Genomic DNA, 15,321 nt, shown 5'->3' on the forward strand with positions numbered 1-15,321 from the left:
GAAGTTCTTGTTTATTGTTGCAGCAACTCTTACAGACATTAGCGTTCCGTTAAATTAAGGAAGATAACACATGAAATACATCACAACCCCCAAAACGCTACGGAGGAGGGGAGGGCGGGCCGGCCCGATGACCAGACTGCAAGGAAGTACATTCAGCGGGTGTGCGGCGTCCACATTCCAGGCTCATGTGTATATATACTTTATTTATATATTTATTTATATTTATATATAGAGATCATTGAGTTTTGTGTATACAAAGAACGATATTGTTACAAATACAATACTATACTTCTCTCAGCGCTTTACAATAAGCTCCTTTTCTTCCTCTTTACAGAACAAGAGTACAGGCTCACACTGCAGGGGCTGTGCTGGGCGTGTCCCAGAAACCTCCTTCCCACAGTCCTTCCGCACTGCCTGGCGCAGGGGACAGATTCAGGGGCTGTGTGCGTACGTGTGGAGTCGGCCAAGCCGGGGGAGCAGCAGACAAACTCAAAACAAGTGGCCTTGTAAGTGGGAGGGCAAACACATCTACAGGGGGTGGCCCTTGGTTGTAAACATTGGTGACAGCCATACCCCTGGGTTGAGGGACCCAAGAATGGCTCGTGGATGGTTTCCTCAGCGCGCGGGTGGCGTGGGGTGACAGGGGCAATGGGGGAGGTAGTAGGTTACTCTGGGACCCTCTGAGGCCGGTGTTGGTGGGCAATGTTTACAAGGCTGAGCTGTCTGCAAGGCCTCGGAGTCCAGCCCCACGAGGGGCCCCAGGCCCCATGGAGCCCGCTCTGCTGAGGGGAGGGGGCTCCAGGCATCGGTCTCGGGGGGCTTTCCTCCACTTGGGAGCCCGAGGCTGATGGTGGCTCCCTGAAATGTTCTCATCTGAGAAGGCAGAGTGGGGTGGGTTCTGGTGCATCCTGGCTGGACCAGGAGGGGTGGATGAATCTGGGAATCTGTCCCCAAAGCAGAATCACCCGCATGTCCTCACCGAGCAGCAAGAGTGGCTTTTTGCCCGGGCCATGTTTGGGATGCTCTGTACATTGTCATCCCCAGTACGCGGGGTATCCAGATATTTACATAAATAACTGTACATATTGGGATATCAAGGGGCATCGACTGCCACTTCCCAAGGGACTTTCAAAATCAGAGGTGCTACCATTTAAGATCCCTGCCTCTTGGTTAACCAAAGGTAGATGAACTTCCTCCATCCTGCGGGAGCAGAGGGAAAAGAATACGTTTTGGCAGGGTGACCTTGTACCGAGCGCCACAAATGTGCTGGCTGGGTGTGCGGAGCCGCTCACAGCAACAGGAAGGGAGGTGGTGGATAACCAACCTTACTCTTAGGCTTAAATATCTTATTCCTCTAGGAGAGCTTATCAAACTGGCTTTCCCAGCCCCTATCAAACTTTCTAAGATTTCTGTGCAGTAGCAGAGAGAGAATATTCTTTCCTCTCCTTTGGGTGAAGACATGTCATTGTAATTACTGGGAGGCTGCACAGGGATGTGCCAGCTAAGTTCCAGGCCCTGGCCAGCTCTGGCGGCCTCTGAACAGGTGGTCGGGCGGGCGGCCTGAGAGGTCCCCCTGGGGGCAGGCAGGCCCGAGCCCTCCAATGATTTCCCAAGGCTCCCACTGCCTGGAACACCACCTGTAACGCTGCATTCGTGTTTTAGACACTCTCTCCTTCTGACAGAGGGAAGCTGAACTTGTGACTCTTCAACATTTAATTATATTATCAGACACTCTACAGTTTGGTAAATGGAGAACCTGGAGGCATGGTTCCTGACTGCCCACCTGGCTCCCCTGGAGAAGACGCAGCCCCTCCCCAGCGAGGATGCTCAGGCACCTCAGCCTCTCTTCCCAGTGCTTACTGGACCACACCAAGGGATCGGCTGCAGATGGCTTTGAAACACTCGACTTTCCTGACTCTAGGTAGAAAACTCAGAAGGTGCAGAGATCCCAAGGGAACTGACCACACGCAACTCTCCGTGTGTCTCCTGCTCCTAATCTTGTTACATTCACTTTTCTCCCCACCCCTGAAACCCCTCCATTTGATCTATAAATACATACTACTCACCATGTGCTCACCGAATTCCTATTCCCACAAACACAACATAAATATCCCAAATGCAGAGAACAGGGACTATAATAATATTATAAAATATATTAGTTTCTCTTTCCCCATCTCTGCTGAGGTCATGAACGAAATAAAACAAAAACCAAACCAAGCCACACCCCGTCCACATGAAAACAAAATGCTCTTTGGACCAAAGAATAAGTAAAAACTGGCTCAGAATAAAATTACTAAAATGTTTGCACTGAACTGAGACAGGACCCATAAACATGAGGCACCTGGTAAAAACAAAGAACACGCCACACGGATTAAACTCTCAGGCCCACAAGGCAGCAGGATGATGTTTCTGGACCACATTGGGGATTCTCAGGCATAGCTTGAGGTCATTACTGTCCCCTTAGTTTTGTGGTTTATGTACTCTTCCGGCTGTTCAAATGTCACATCCTGCCTAGTGGCCCTGAGCAGAGGAGAAAATGTAACACAAATGCACCTGCATCGTCTTCCAGGTGAGCAGTCCGTCGCTCCCAGACGCCCTGCATGAGTGAGGGGGGAGCCCACCAGAACCCTGCGAGCCAAGGTGGTGCTGGCAGGGCCAGGCCTCAGCCACAGACCGGGCAGCTCTCAGGAGAGCTGGCCAGCCCCTGCGGGTCTCACCAGCCAGGGGAGGGGGCTTTGCACAGAGGTAATGTGGGTTCTTCAGGAGCTCCGTGTGCCTCCCAGGTGGAGGGGAAGAGGGAAGGGTGGGATATGCAAACGAGGCTGTGTGTACACACTGGTGTGTGACATGATGGGGGCAGACAGCACCTGACCATGTTTATCTAACAGTGTAACCTCAGGACAACTGAGAAAAGCTATGGATGTCCCAGGAACTGCCAACCACATGATGATACCCTTGTCCAAGGCAGTTTCCCTTCTATCCTTGGGGGGGAGGCTCCTATTAGAAAACAATTGTGTTGAAATTAAAACGAGCTACAAAAGAGGCCTCAGGTTGGCTCAGAAATTCTGGGCAGAAATATGTATGGTGCCCCGTGTACAGGGGGGCAGGGCATATCCTGAAAGACCTGGCTGGTCCCGTTACTACCATATTCCTGCCAACTGGCTCGAGGAGAGCAGAGGTTAGCGATGGAATTGTAGGCACTGTTGAATCAGCCTCTTTGCTTTCCCTCTGAGCTCCTTCCAAGAGGAAGGGAGGATTTCCCCTTGGGTGGTGACAGCCCTCCTTGGGCCCCCCAAGTGCCCCTCAGGGAAGTCAAGTCCCGGGCAGAGAACAGGTGGATACTGGCTGCTCTCCATCCTCGAAGGAGTGCATACAAAACTTCCCTGGTGTTACCAAAAAAAAAAAAAAAAGCGAACTGGAGACAAACAAAGAGGTCTTTACGGATTCCTTCCTTCCTGTGTAAGACTGAATGCTGGGCACGAGAGGGAAAGTCTCAGTGGGCACACAGATGCAGCACGAGAAACACAACCACGAGCGAGGAGAGTCCTCCATGCATGCGCCGGGCGGCGGCACGGCCTCAGATGTACACGGGCTGCTCCTGGGCCGTCAGCAGCCTGTACATGGCAGCCGGCATCGTCTTCATGTGAATCTGGGGCAGAAGCGCACATTAGCGGGGGCTGAGGCTCGGGGCCCAGGGCTCGGGGCAGGCGGCACCTCCCACCCCGGGTGGATGTGAAGACGCTCCCCAAGCCCACTGCCGGCAGGACCTGGCCGGCGGCCTCCAGGAAGAGCAGGCTGCACAGGCTTTCTAAAGAGTTACGGACGGAAGGGGAAGAATGAAAACCAGGTAAGGTTTATTTTCCCAGCAAATGCTTTTGTTCTCATCAGGCCTTTTTTAAAAAAGGTGAGAACTCTTAAAACGGAAGCGAACGGCTGTGGGGTTCTGGCTGCTCCTGTGGCCACCCGCCCTGGCAGCTGGGGAGGCTCAGGAAATGAGCCGGGAACAGCCATTATGACCGGGGCCAAGTCCCTGCCAGGGACACCCCTCTGGAGGCCTGTGCTGTTGATCAGACTGGAATCGAAGACTTAAGTCTTCCAAGGACACTTGGTGAGGTTAGCTGGGAGGAAAGCGGAGAGAACTGGGCAGCTGCGGGGAGAAGCTGCACAAATCTGAGCGCTAATAAGAGAAGTTCAGTTTTGGCTTGGTATTCTTTCATATTTTACATAGAAATGAGATCATATAGTATTTGTTTTTCTTCTTTTTACTTATTTCACTTAGCACTATACCCTCAGGGTTCAAAACAAACTCACGGATTCATAGAGCAGAGAGGTGGTAACCAGAGGGGAGGTGGTAACTGCATGTTGGTGAATGGTAACTAGACTTTTCGGGGTGATCGTTTTGTAGTGGCTACAGATGTTCAATTATGATACCATAATTGTTGAGGAGTACTCAGGATTGGGAAGGGCACTTCCTGGAAGGCTTGGTCAGGGCCTGGCATGAGGCAAGGGGCACCCCTGGCCTTGGCCCCCCTCTCCTACCTCCCCCACAGCATTGGAGAGGATGTGGACGATCTTCTCGTGTGGGGTGGCGACCACACTCTGCCCGTTGATTTCAATGATCCGATGTCCCACTCGGACGCCTCCTCTCTCGGCTATTCCCCCTCGCATGAGGCTGCAGATCTATCAGAGTCAAAGGCCAGGTTACCCCTGGGGCAGGGAACTGGGTGGGGATAGCGGACTGTCTTTTCTGGAGCCCTCTTCTTGCACTCTCATCTCAGAAGTTGCCATAGTTAGGCTTTGGGCATTTAAATCTGTTTCTTTTCACAAAAAATAGGGTTCCGTATGCCCACGTGGCCAGCTCCTTCATACACTTTGCACAGGGAATGTGGCAGTCACCGGGTTTCAGGCACACTGAATCCTGCCCACTTTCCATCCCAGCTGGGTCTTGGTAGAAAGAGCTGCTTGGGCCTGTCACCAAGCTGCAATGTTTTCAAACTGTCAGCCTATATAACTCGGGTTGGTTTTATTTCCCACAATCACCAGTGGGACTCAAATGTCAAAATATCTAATGCTAGAAGCCACTGTTTAAGGTCACAGTTACATGAGCCAAACTGGGGCTGGAACCCCACTCTGTATTCAATGGTGTGGCCAGCTGGAGGGAGCTGCTCCTCCTGGCTCTCCCAAATCAGTGGCCCTTGATCAAACTCCCTTCTCACAGAAATGACAGTGTGGCTGGGCTTTGTCCAGGGGGTGGGCAGAGGCTGCAGGCTGGTGGAAGCGCAGCTGCATTTCCTCATTTGGAGGGTTCTGGGCTCGGCACTGCAGGGGATAGCCACCCTGCCTGGTCACAAAGACTCGGGCTCCGAGGACCAGGGCTCTGAACAGGGCCTCTCTCTTCTCATGTTGAAAGGCATAGAACTCTCTGTCTAAAGAGGAAGCCCAGCCTGCCTTCACCTATTCATTCATCCCCTTCCTGGCTGAATTCTTTCAGGGAATTGACCAACTTGAAAAATTAAAAATAAAATACCAAACAGTGTGCCACATTTGCACCAGACTTTTGGAAAATGGTGTGGAGTTGTACTTACAATTCCATTCTGGACGCTGAAACCCAGCTGGTAGCGAAGGTCAGGTCTCCTGATCAGCACAGTGGTCACTGGAGGACACCTCACAATATTAAGCTTCACCCGGGCCTGGTTCTTCAATCCCTGAAAGTGAACAGAGCACAGTGGATGTGACAACCACCCAGGCAGACAGACGGACAGATCAGGGCGGACAGGACCAGAGGCAAAGAAGCCCCAGCGAGGCTTCTGTTACCCAGTGGACTCCTGAGGTTCCCACAATCTACTGCTGGAATATCAGCTCAGGAGAAACCGCCTGCTGTACCCGGAGCCCTTTGCCTTGCAGGCCAGCATCTGTGGGCGATGCCTATCATTTTGGGAAGTGGGCTCTGTTCAAGGGACCTGAATGAAGTGGTCATCTATGCAACGAAAAGGAAAACTGCCACATGTGCTTTGTGGCTTGGGGGATTAAGTAGGCACAGTATCTCCCCTGGTCAGGAGACAATGGGAAACATGCTTTCTCTGAAAGGCAAACTAGCAACTCCTCTTGGAACAAAGAACTGGCCCAGTGCACCAGGGCCGCTTTCTCTCGGTCTCATGTGCTCCCGCTTCCCCAGCCTCTGCCTGGCAGTTTATCAACATTCCCACGGGCGCCTGGGGAAGGCGGGAGCAGCAGGACTCTGGGCGAAGGCCTCCTTGGGAGAGTGAACAGGATGCTGCTGGGGAGGGAAGGGAGAAGGAAGGGAGGCTTGGAGATTGCAGAGGTTTTGTGATCCTTGCTGACACGCCCGCACTCTAGGTCAGAATGGGATGCAGAGGAAAAGGTGATCTTTAAAGATACAAAGGGGACTTGGTGTTGTTTCAGAGCCTGTTTAGAGAGCTTCCTCCACCCAGTCTCGTCTGTGCTGAGCTCAGGCCCACCCTCCTGCTCCAGGAACACACAGGCAGTGACCAGCCCTGGTCTGCCCTGGTCCGCTCAAGAGCCCCCTAGAAAGTCACCTCAAAGCTGCACTTTCCCTCAGGCAGGGGGAGGTTTTGCTCCTACAGGTCCTGCCACCAACTTATGAGCTTCACCCTATAAGGAGGACACCAGACAAAAGTAATGCCGCCCTGGAATAAACGTCCACCTCCCAGGTCTCTGGAGACTGCCTCCTCCGCTCAGCTAACAATGCCTGCGTGCTGATGGTCCAGACCAAATGGCCCATAGCAGGTGTTTTCCAAACCATGTCAACTCATGGTACACAGAAAAAAAGACAATGTATTTGCAGCCTGGTGTAAACAGACCACAGGCCCTGCTGCCCAAGCCCTGCTCTGAGAGTTGGAGGGGAGATCTCAGCACTCCTGCCAGGAACACCTGTGCCACTGGGCTTCCTCCCAGTGAGGCCAGCTGACCGCGCAAAGGCTCAACGTAAGCCCCAGTCCCTACCCTCCAAAGAATCAGAGGGAAAGGGGAGAAGCTGTTCCTAAAGGGTGAGACTGTGGGTAGGTGGGCAGCCTCTCCTCCAGCAGCTGCCAGAGGACAGATAGTTGTCCAGGAAAAAGTGGGCTCTACTCCCCCCAAGTCCACAGTGTCCCCTGAAGACAGCACCTGATCAATTAAAAAATGGGTCCAGTGCATGCCCTCCATGGGCAAAGTGGAAAGAGAGACATGGGATAACAATGACAAACTCATTTCCGCCTGAAAGGGGATCACCTCCTATTCTATATAGAAATCTGCAAATTCCACAGCTGCTGCTGCAGCCAACAGTCACCCCTGACCAGTCTGCAAAATCTCTCTCTGTGGCCGGTTGGGACTTTCCCTTTCACATTTTACAGATGGGGACAGACATGGACACGAAACCTGACTTGACTTATCCAAGGCCCTGAGGGGTCAGAATTGGGATGATGGTGCCCCTGCTCTGGCCACTGCCTTCCTCACAGGCACCTTGCCCAGCAGAGAGGTGGAACTGGCATTCTATGACTTCAACACCCACAGAATTTGTGACCAGAGTGGGACTTGCCTTTCTGAGTGGCAGAAGTTTCTAAATAATGAAGATATGCTTTAGACTGAAGGATGAACAGGGCCTTTTTCTTGCCTCTGATTGTCTGGCTTTATTATTCTTGGCCAACAGGTATATACCAGTGGTCCTCAAAGAGGGGGCGCCACACCACCAGCAGCAAGACCTGGCCACTTTTGTTAGAAATGCAGAGTCTGGGGTCCACCCAGACCTACTGATTCAGAAACTTTAGGGGTGGGACCCAACAATCTCTTGTCTTCAGTGATACTCAATTTTGAGAACTGTTGTAGACTAACCCTGCAGAACAATGAACTCACTGCACCCAGGTGACTTAGAGCCTATGATGTCCACTTACTACTGACACCTGTGGCCAGTGTGCTCTGTGAGAACAGGGGTAGCAATGTGGGGCGGGGGTGAGGGCTTGTGGAAGAGTTGGTTGGCCTGATGTCCAGTGGGCCATCTGTGTATCTCTGTACCATATGTGAGTGCCTGTAAGATCACTGTCCCTCAAAACCAGCTGAACCACCTGTCCCTAAACACTGACTCTTGCCAGGCACTGACCTGGAGGCTTGCAGGAGCTGCCTCCTTTAATAACTGACAAACTGACAGCTGTAATTATCCCCATTGTATAAAAGAGGAAACTGAGGCTCAGAGATACTAAGCAGCTCACCCAAGTTCATCCGCAGCAACATTCAACCCTAGGTCTGTCTGGATTCAAACCCATGGCATTTTCACCTGCACCCTGACCCTCCATATAGACAAGGGGAGGGACCATGTCATTCATGTCAGGCTTGCTCCACCAAGGAGCCGGGGAAAGCAACAGAAGATGGACCATGTGCCCGAGACTCTGCTCCAGCCTTGCATGGGGCCATGCTTGCAGCTGGCTTCCCGCCTGGCAAGAGCTCTTCAAAGCTCCTGCGGCTGTCGTCCTCACTGCCGTCGGTCGGTTCCAGTTCTCCTCTGAGTGCGTGCATTTTGAGGGGCTCCACGCAAGTTCCCACGTCCAGGGACTCGGCCTGTTTCCCCCGTGTTCTGAACTGCTCTGTTTTCCGTGGGATCTGAGCCTCCCATTTGCTATAATTTGGCTTATGGTGACGGTGTACAGACACAGGCAGCAGCTACCAGCATTGCCAGATGGTTTCCGGAACATCTCTGGGAAACCTCTCTATAGTTAAGAAATGATGATTTCAAGGCGCAGCAACAGATGAGCCGCGAGAAATTCTCCCTGGCCTTCTGCAGGCCAGCGTCCACGCCAATGCTCCAGTTTTTACTGCTGACAGCAGGCCTGCTGAAGAGCACTCTTCTGTGTCTGGGGATCCCGGCTCAAGATGTGTTTCTGCCACCACAGGCCGTGGGACCCCAGACACTCTGCTCCCCCTTCTTCCCTTCAGTCTCCTCATCAGCAAAACATATGGTACCACCCACTAAGGTCTCTTCCAGCTCTCGTTTCTGATTTCACCCCTTCTCATGCTTTTTTTTTCTTTCCTGAATGTGTTTGCTGACATCACATTGTGCTTAGAAACACCTATTTCTAAAATTAAAAATAGGCAGGAAGGAGGGGTTTGCTCAGACATCAAGCATGCATGCATTTCTTTTTCCTTTGAGTGCTTCCTCTTTCTCCTCCACTTAATCAATAAATAATTATGGATCATTTGCTAAGTGCCAAGAAATGTGTTAGGCACCAGAATTGAGTGGAACAGGGCCTCCAGGAGCTCAGGGAAGGACCTCAGGCACACGGCAGAGCAGCTAGAGGGCTTGAGTCCCTTCATGTCTCTCACTTGATCACACCCCAGGAGACCAGGAATGTGTGGGAAGCAAGGTAAAGAATGCTGAAAACAGGAGCAAGTGAGAACCACAGCCCTTCTGACAAAGCCACCTGCTTTACATGTTTATACCTATTAACCGCTGGGATTATTTAGGTACGTCTTTGAGGTTCCCGTCTATGATGGGAACGCGTCACAGAGCACATGGAAAAGCAAGAGAATGACTGTTTTCCCAATGTTACCTAAGAAGTTCACAGTGCTCTGGTGGGTTCCTTCCTTCTGTGTGGACTGATTTAAGATGCCTGATTTGTCCCCCAGTGGGTGAATTTCTAGATGGGGATGTGGGCTGCAAGGAAAGGCTTAGTGAGATGGCAATTTGAAACAACCAGACCATGCACTTGCTCGGCCCTTCCTAATCAATGCTTCAAGTTGGGTCCCATTAGCTTGCATTTCTGAGCTGCCATTTTATTAGAGGAACCAATTAAATAAACGGTCATTTCGTCCCCATGACAACAGTGGAATGGTGCAGCAAATTAAGAAATCTGGTGGGAGGGTAAGGGTAGGAAGGTGGGGAGGGGAGAGGAGAGAAGCCAGAGTGGTTTCTATGGCAACAGGCAAGCAGAACCAGGGTGATCCTGTGGAAGGAAGGGGGAGCGGAGCTCTAGTTTAAGAAAGAAAAAAAATCAGGAGGGCAGGACCATGGAGACAACGGGCAGGCAGACTGCTAACATGCTTGGCCTACCAATTATTATGCTTTGGGAATTATGACAGGAAAAATAAGAGCTAGGGAAGAAAGCAATTAAAAAAATTCAATACTTATAACTCCATTCTAGAAATGTATTCTATTTCTTATAACTAGGGGGAAAAAAGGTCAACATGCATTAAAGTGGCAAGACATGGACTACATGGCTTGCGCCTCAGCGCACAGCCTAAGACTGGTGATGTCACCACCTGGGAGCCTGTTGAAAATGCAGAATCCCACCCCAGACCTGCTGAACAAGAATCTGCATTTTTAATAAGATCCCTGGGTGCTTCCAATCAAAGTTTGTGAAGCACTCATTTGGCAGGATGAGAGCTGCTTGTTAAATTCATCTTGGGAGCGCTGACACACTGAAATAGCAATGTTAACAGGAAGCCATGAAGAGGCCCAGGGCATTCCCAGCAGCGCCCCAAGGTGGTGAGGGGAGGGACAGAGTGAGCATCTGCTCAGGTGCAGGCAAAAGGGTGTGTTGTCTAGAGAATTTAATAACAATACTGCAACCCACTGAACGTGGTCATTCGGTAGGTACTAGCAATCTAGTGGAAATTAGTGGTAAAATTTTCCCAGCTGGGGGCACAGTGGTTGAGCGAATCACACTCTTTCCTTCGACAAAGCAGTGCGTTGGGCACTGAGGAAGGGCTGCTGGGTCCTAATGGGGCTGCCCACTGGGTATTCTCTGCCGAAGGGGCCCTGGCTTCCTCCATCTTCACCAGTTACACTGCTTTCATCACCACACGGCCTTTTAATTTCCTGATTTCACAGACGCTTCATTTACAGACATGAAAGGTAAGCTACTCGAGCAAACAAGCCTTTTCCTGTAGGAAACTGCTCAGAGCTGACCGTACTCTGAGAGAGCTTTGTCTCCACCTTGGACAGAAGGTGAGTCCCCATGTGGTACATGGGAGGTCTGCACTGCCCGCAGGGGTCTCAGCCTGCCTGTCTCACCTGCCTCCTTCCTGCAGAGGCGGGGGTGGGGGTGGGGTAGAGGGGGGGATCTCTGTGTGTCAGCTGGGAGTCCAGGGCAGGTCACCTGCAGAGTCTCTGATGACTCATCTGTAAACAAGGTGTTTGCTGTCCCCTCCCTAATGGGCTGTCAGTTGTGAGGAGGGGGGGAGGTGACTCTGAAGGGCCGGGCACTGCCTGGCATGAGGCCTCGCCAGTCCTCATGGGGTCCTGCTTATTATCACCCAGGCCCCAGCCCCACCCTCACTCAGGGTATCCCCACTTTCTGCTCCCCCTCCCCAAACCTTTCCAGACCCAGTCCCCATAGACTCTCCCTCACTGACCTCCCTCTCGCCTGACTTCTCTCTCCCACATGTAAACTCAGACACGCTTAAGTCAGGCCTCCTTGGCCTCAGCACTGTTGACATCTAGGTTGGGTGGTCCTTTGCTGGGGGGCTGTCCTGTGCATTGAAGGATGTCTGGCAGCACCCCTGGCCTCTACCCACTGGGTGCCAGTAGCATATCCCCCTCCCTAGTTGTGACAAGCCAAACTGTCCATTACCAAATGTTCCCGGGGATGGGGTTCAAGATCCCCCCATTGAGAGCCATTGCTGCAGGTGACTGTCTGGGCTACTGAGCTGAGGACAATACTGTTGAGACTTAATGAGAGAGAGTGGTGACTGATTAGTGACACCTGTAGATGGGCACAGCATCAGACAGTGGTGTTATCTGAGTCAACTATCCCATCTTTAACCTAAAAATGACTTCAGGGAGGAGTCTATAAATAGTAACTTGATGGTAAACAGCCTGATGCAAGCCTGAGCCTTTTGTGTTCATGTCTCCCCAGTGCCTAACACTTAGAATATGCTCATAAATATTGATGATCGAATTGCAGTCACACTTCACGTCATTCCAGGTCTGCACAGAAGGTGACTTCCCCCATTTCCGGTACCTTAATGATGCTCTGGCAGGTGGAGAGAGGCAGGCCCACCAGGCTGGTGCCGTTGATGGACATGATCTGGTCCCCGATGTTCAGCTTCCCCGACTTCTCTGCAGGCCCTCCATGCATCATGTTGGCTATGATCACAGTTGGCAGGATGGAACCCCAGCCAGACTCCACAATCACCACACCTAGGATTTCTCCTTTCTGCTTCTCTATGAAGACCTGAAAGGAGAGAGACACTTAGAAAGCCTCAATCAGCACCATCCAGGGCAGCGACAGAAATCAAGGCATTTGCTCTCTTCCTGCCTTGACTAAAGAAGAAAGACATTTCCCTGAGGACTCCAACCCAAACGAGTCCTGTCTTCTCTGTACTCCACAGCACTGGAGTGTGTAAGAAACAATTTAACACAGGCCCATACCCAGTTCTGTTATTCTCATTCCACATAAGCAGTCTCGACTTGGCAATATAACCACGCGGGGCACCGAGTTGTTTTTTTCCTATAGTCCCTGGTGAGGGTGGGGAGGGGAAAAGACTGTGTAGGTGGGAGCTTTGGTGGGAAGTTATGGTTTCCAGAAATAGCTTTTGGATTCTATGCACCAGTTCCCCTATTCCGTAATACTTCACAAATTCTCCCCAACATTTAAGATTCTTGAGTTAAAGTAAATACATATACATTATAGAAACACAAGGAGAAAGCTGAAGAGAAAGAAGAGAAAATGCTAAAGTTATCTCTACCAAAAGGGTGGGAGTGCCAACAGTTAGACCATGCTCTGGATACGTGTAACTTTTTGTAACCTTCCTCGGCAGGGTGAAGACAGGAGTTAGTTTGGGATGTCTGCGGTCTGGTGAGGTTTGCAGAGACACACAAAGGGCTAGGACACTTCTTGGAAGCATCCACCAAAGTGTGTGTGTGTGTGCATTTCTTCATTCCTATTCAGACATACATATGCTCAAACCTACACTAGTGGTGGCTGTTGGGGCCTGATGAAGCCTCCTTCACAGGCTGGTATCCCCTACCCCCGGCTCCTGAAGCTCACAGTGGGCCCCTTCCTTGGAGAACTGCCCTCAGCCAAATGGGAGACACCCCTGTTATGGGTAGAATTGTGTCCTAACACCTAGTGCCTCAGAATATGACCTTATTGATATATAGGGTCTTTACAGAAGTCATTAAGGTGGGCTCTAATCCAGTATGACCTATGTCCTTATAGGAAGGGGAAATTTGGACAGAGATGGCATAGAGGGAAGACAGTGTGAAGACACGGAGAAAACACCCATTTACAAGCCAAGAAGAGAGGCTTGGAACAGATCTTCCTCTTAGTGTTCAGTAGGAAGCAACCCTGCTGAATTATTGATCTCAGACTTCTAGCCTCCAGAATTGGGAGATAATACATTTCTGTCCTTGAAACCATCCAGTCTGCTGGACTTTATCACAGCACCCTGAGCTGACACCACCCCATCCAACCTTGGCGTCAGTGGTTGATTTGAGTACGGTACAAAGACCTGCCAGTTCCTTTGGCCCCAGGTGGGACGTGTCTGTCCTGTGATGTTACCTGGAGCTTCCCTGTGGATCAGAATGCAGCTCATCTCCACCAAGGCCCCATTCCTCCTCTGTGTCCCCACAACCCTGCTGCCCACACCGTTTTTCCTGAGTGCACTCTGCCCCCAAATCCCTTAAACAAGAATCCCCACCTCAGGCTCTGCTTCTAGGGAACCCAGGACACCTAACATATGTTGGATCAAAATAAACTTTTTACCTATTGAATCAAGTCCAAGCTGCTCGGCTGGACTTGTAAGCCTTCCAGTTCAGACGCGAACCCCATGCTGGCCTCCTCTTGTCCTTCCTACATGCACCCCCTGCTCCAGCCACATCACCTCATTCATGGCTCCCCAGACCATTCCTGAGCTCTTCCGACCTTCATGCTTCTGTTACTTTGGCCCAGACCTCTGCACACCCCTATACTTTCCAAAGAACACCCAGACCTCCAGACCAGTTCAGGTGGCCCCATTTTCCTTCAGACAGTCCTGCAGAGCTGGGTCTGAAGCAGTGTGGCTGTCCCTACAGGAATGCAGCATTTATCGTCTGAAACTCTGGATCTGCTCCATTCTGCCAACCATAGTTGTCTTTAACTAATGCTTGTACCAGCACCACCATCTCATATTTTCCATGCCCTTTCCTAGACTGTGGACTTGGTAAAGGCAGAGTGCAGGTCCTGTCTGCCTCTGGAACCCACCTCAAATTTAGCTCAGGATTGCTGGAGGCAGAGGATGCTCTTCCTCACTAGTGACGGCCCTCCGCGGCAGTCTTTAATTACAGAACCCCATGGAAGGGGAGCCAGAGATGGGACTGAGCCCTTAGCAACGTCCTACTGACACCATACTCTCTACGCCCCCCGTCCCCCCAAATCCCCAGGCTCCCTGAAGCTCCTACCCAGCCAGGAACAGCTTCAGGAAAGTACCTACATCTTTGCAGTTTTCCGACTTGGAGAAGTGGATCAGGTCGTCGTTGTACATGTCCTGGGTGTTGAGCAGGTCACTATACTCCTTCTGGCTGAGGTCCTCAGGGTTGATCCCATTGGCCCTGAGGAATTCCTGGTATGCCACGCTGAATGCCTGCCCTATGGACTGTGCGATCAGCTGGGCCTAGACAGCAGCCAGAGAGGGAAGATGAAGGTGAACAGGGCAGCCCTGTTGGTGGACAGCCTGGGTCCCATCAGGACTACGGAGCCCAAGCCATCAGCTGGCCAGTGGGTCAACATGGGGCACTCATGCTTGCCAGAGTCAGTTTCAGAATTAGTGGGGACATTTTGATTATGACAATTATCACAAGGGCGCTACTGGCAATTGGGAAACAAGGAGTCAGAGATGCTGGACTTACAACCACGCAAAGGATGGTCCTACACACCGATGACTCATTCAACCTCTTACATAATTTTCACATATCCCACTGGACATTCATGTACATGCAACCCCCATGTCTAATTATCTGACTTCAGGACTCAGCTCAAATTTATATAAAAACACAAAAACTTTAATTACACATATTGAGTGTTCCAAGAACAATTGCTGTACAAACAGAGAGAATGATGTTTTGCTTTGGCCAGCACTTTGCAAGGAGTAAGCTTCACCACTTTGGAAAATCACCAGCATTATGCTGTTCATGGTGTCTAGGCTGCCAATAAATCACATCACTATCAGCTGCACATATGCTGTCCTACGGGGTAGCTGCCTGTGTGTGTCTATCCAGTTACCTATTTTCTTAGCCCTTAAAAATGTCAAATAGAAAGTGCTTACAATATTAAGCTGAATACTGTGTTCTTATATACAGACTTAACCAACCAAGTAGCTGCAAGTACCTGA

At 51.0% G+C, this 15,321-nt stretch overlaps 1 protein-coding gene across 1 annotated transcript in view; it reads right to left on the minus strand.

The window, feature by feature from the left end:
* Positions 1–3,404: 3,404 nt before the first annotated feature.
* The window catches only part of APBA1 (amyloid beta precursor protein binding family A member 1), a 59,598-nt gene continuing 47,681 nt past the window's right edge, over positions 3,405–15,321 (minus strand). Inside the window, exons 8-12 of the mRNA XM_087823169.1 lie at positions 14,425–14,604; positions 11,973–12,185; positions 5,586–5,705; positions 4,540–4,680; positions 3,405–3,649 (exon numbers count right to left, since the gene is read on the minus strand). Of these exons, the coding sequence (XP_087679295.1) occupies positions 3,578–3,649; positions 4,540–4,680; positions 5,586–5,705; positions 11,973–12,185; positions 14,425–14,604 (726 nt within the window). The 3' untranslated portion in view covers positions 3,405–3,577. The remainder of the gene's footprint in view (positions 3,650–4,539; positions 4,681–5,585; positions 5,706–11,972; positions 12,186–14,424; positions 14,605–15,321) is intronic.

Source organism: Miniopterus natalensis, chromosome 12 (genome assembly GCF_054644295.1).
Source record: "Miniopterus natalensis isolate mMinNat1 chromosome 12, mMinNat1.hap1, whole genome shotgun sequence".
Lineage (NCBI taxonomy): Eukaryota > Metazoa > Chordata > Mammalia > Chiroptera > Miniopteridae > Miniopterus > Miniopterus natalensis.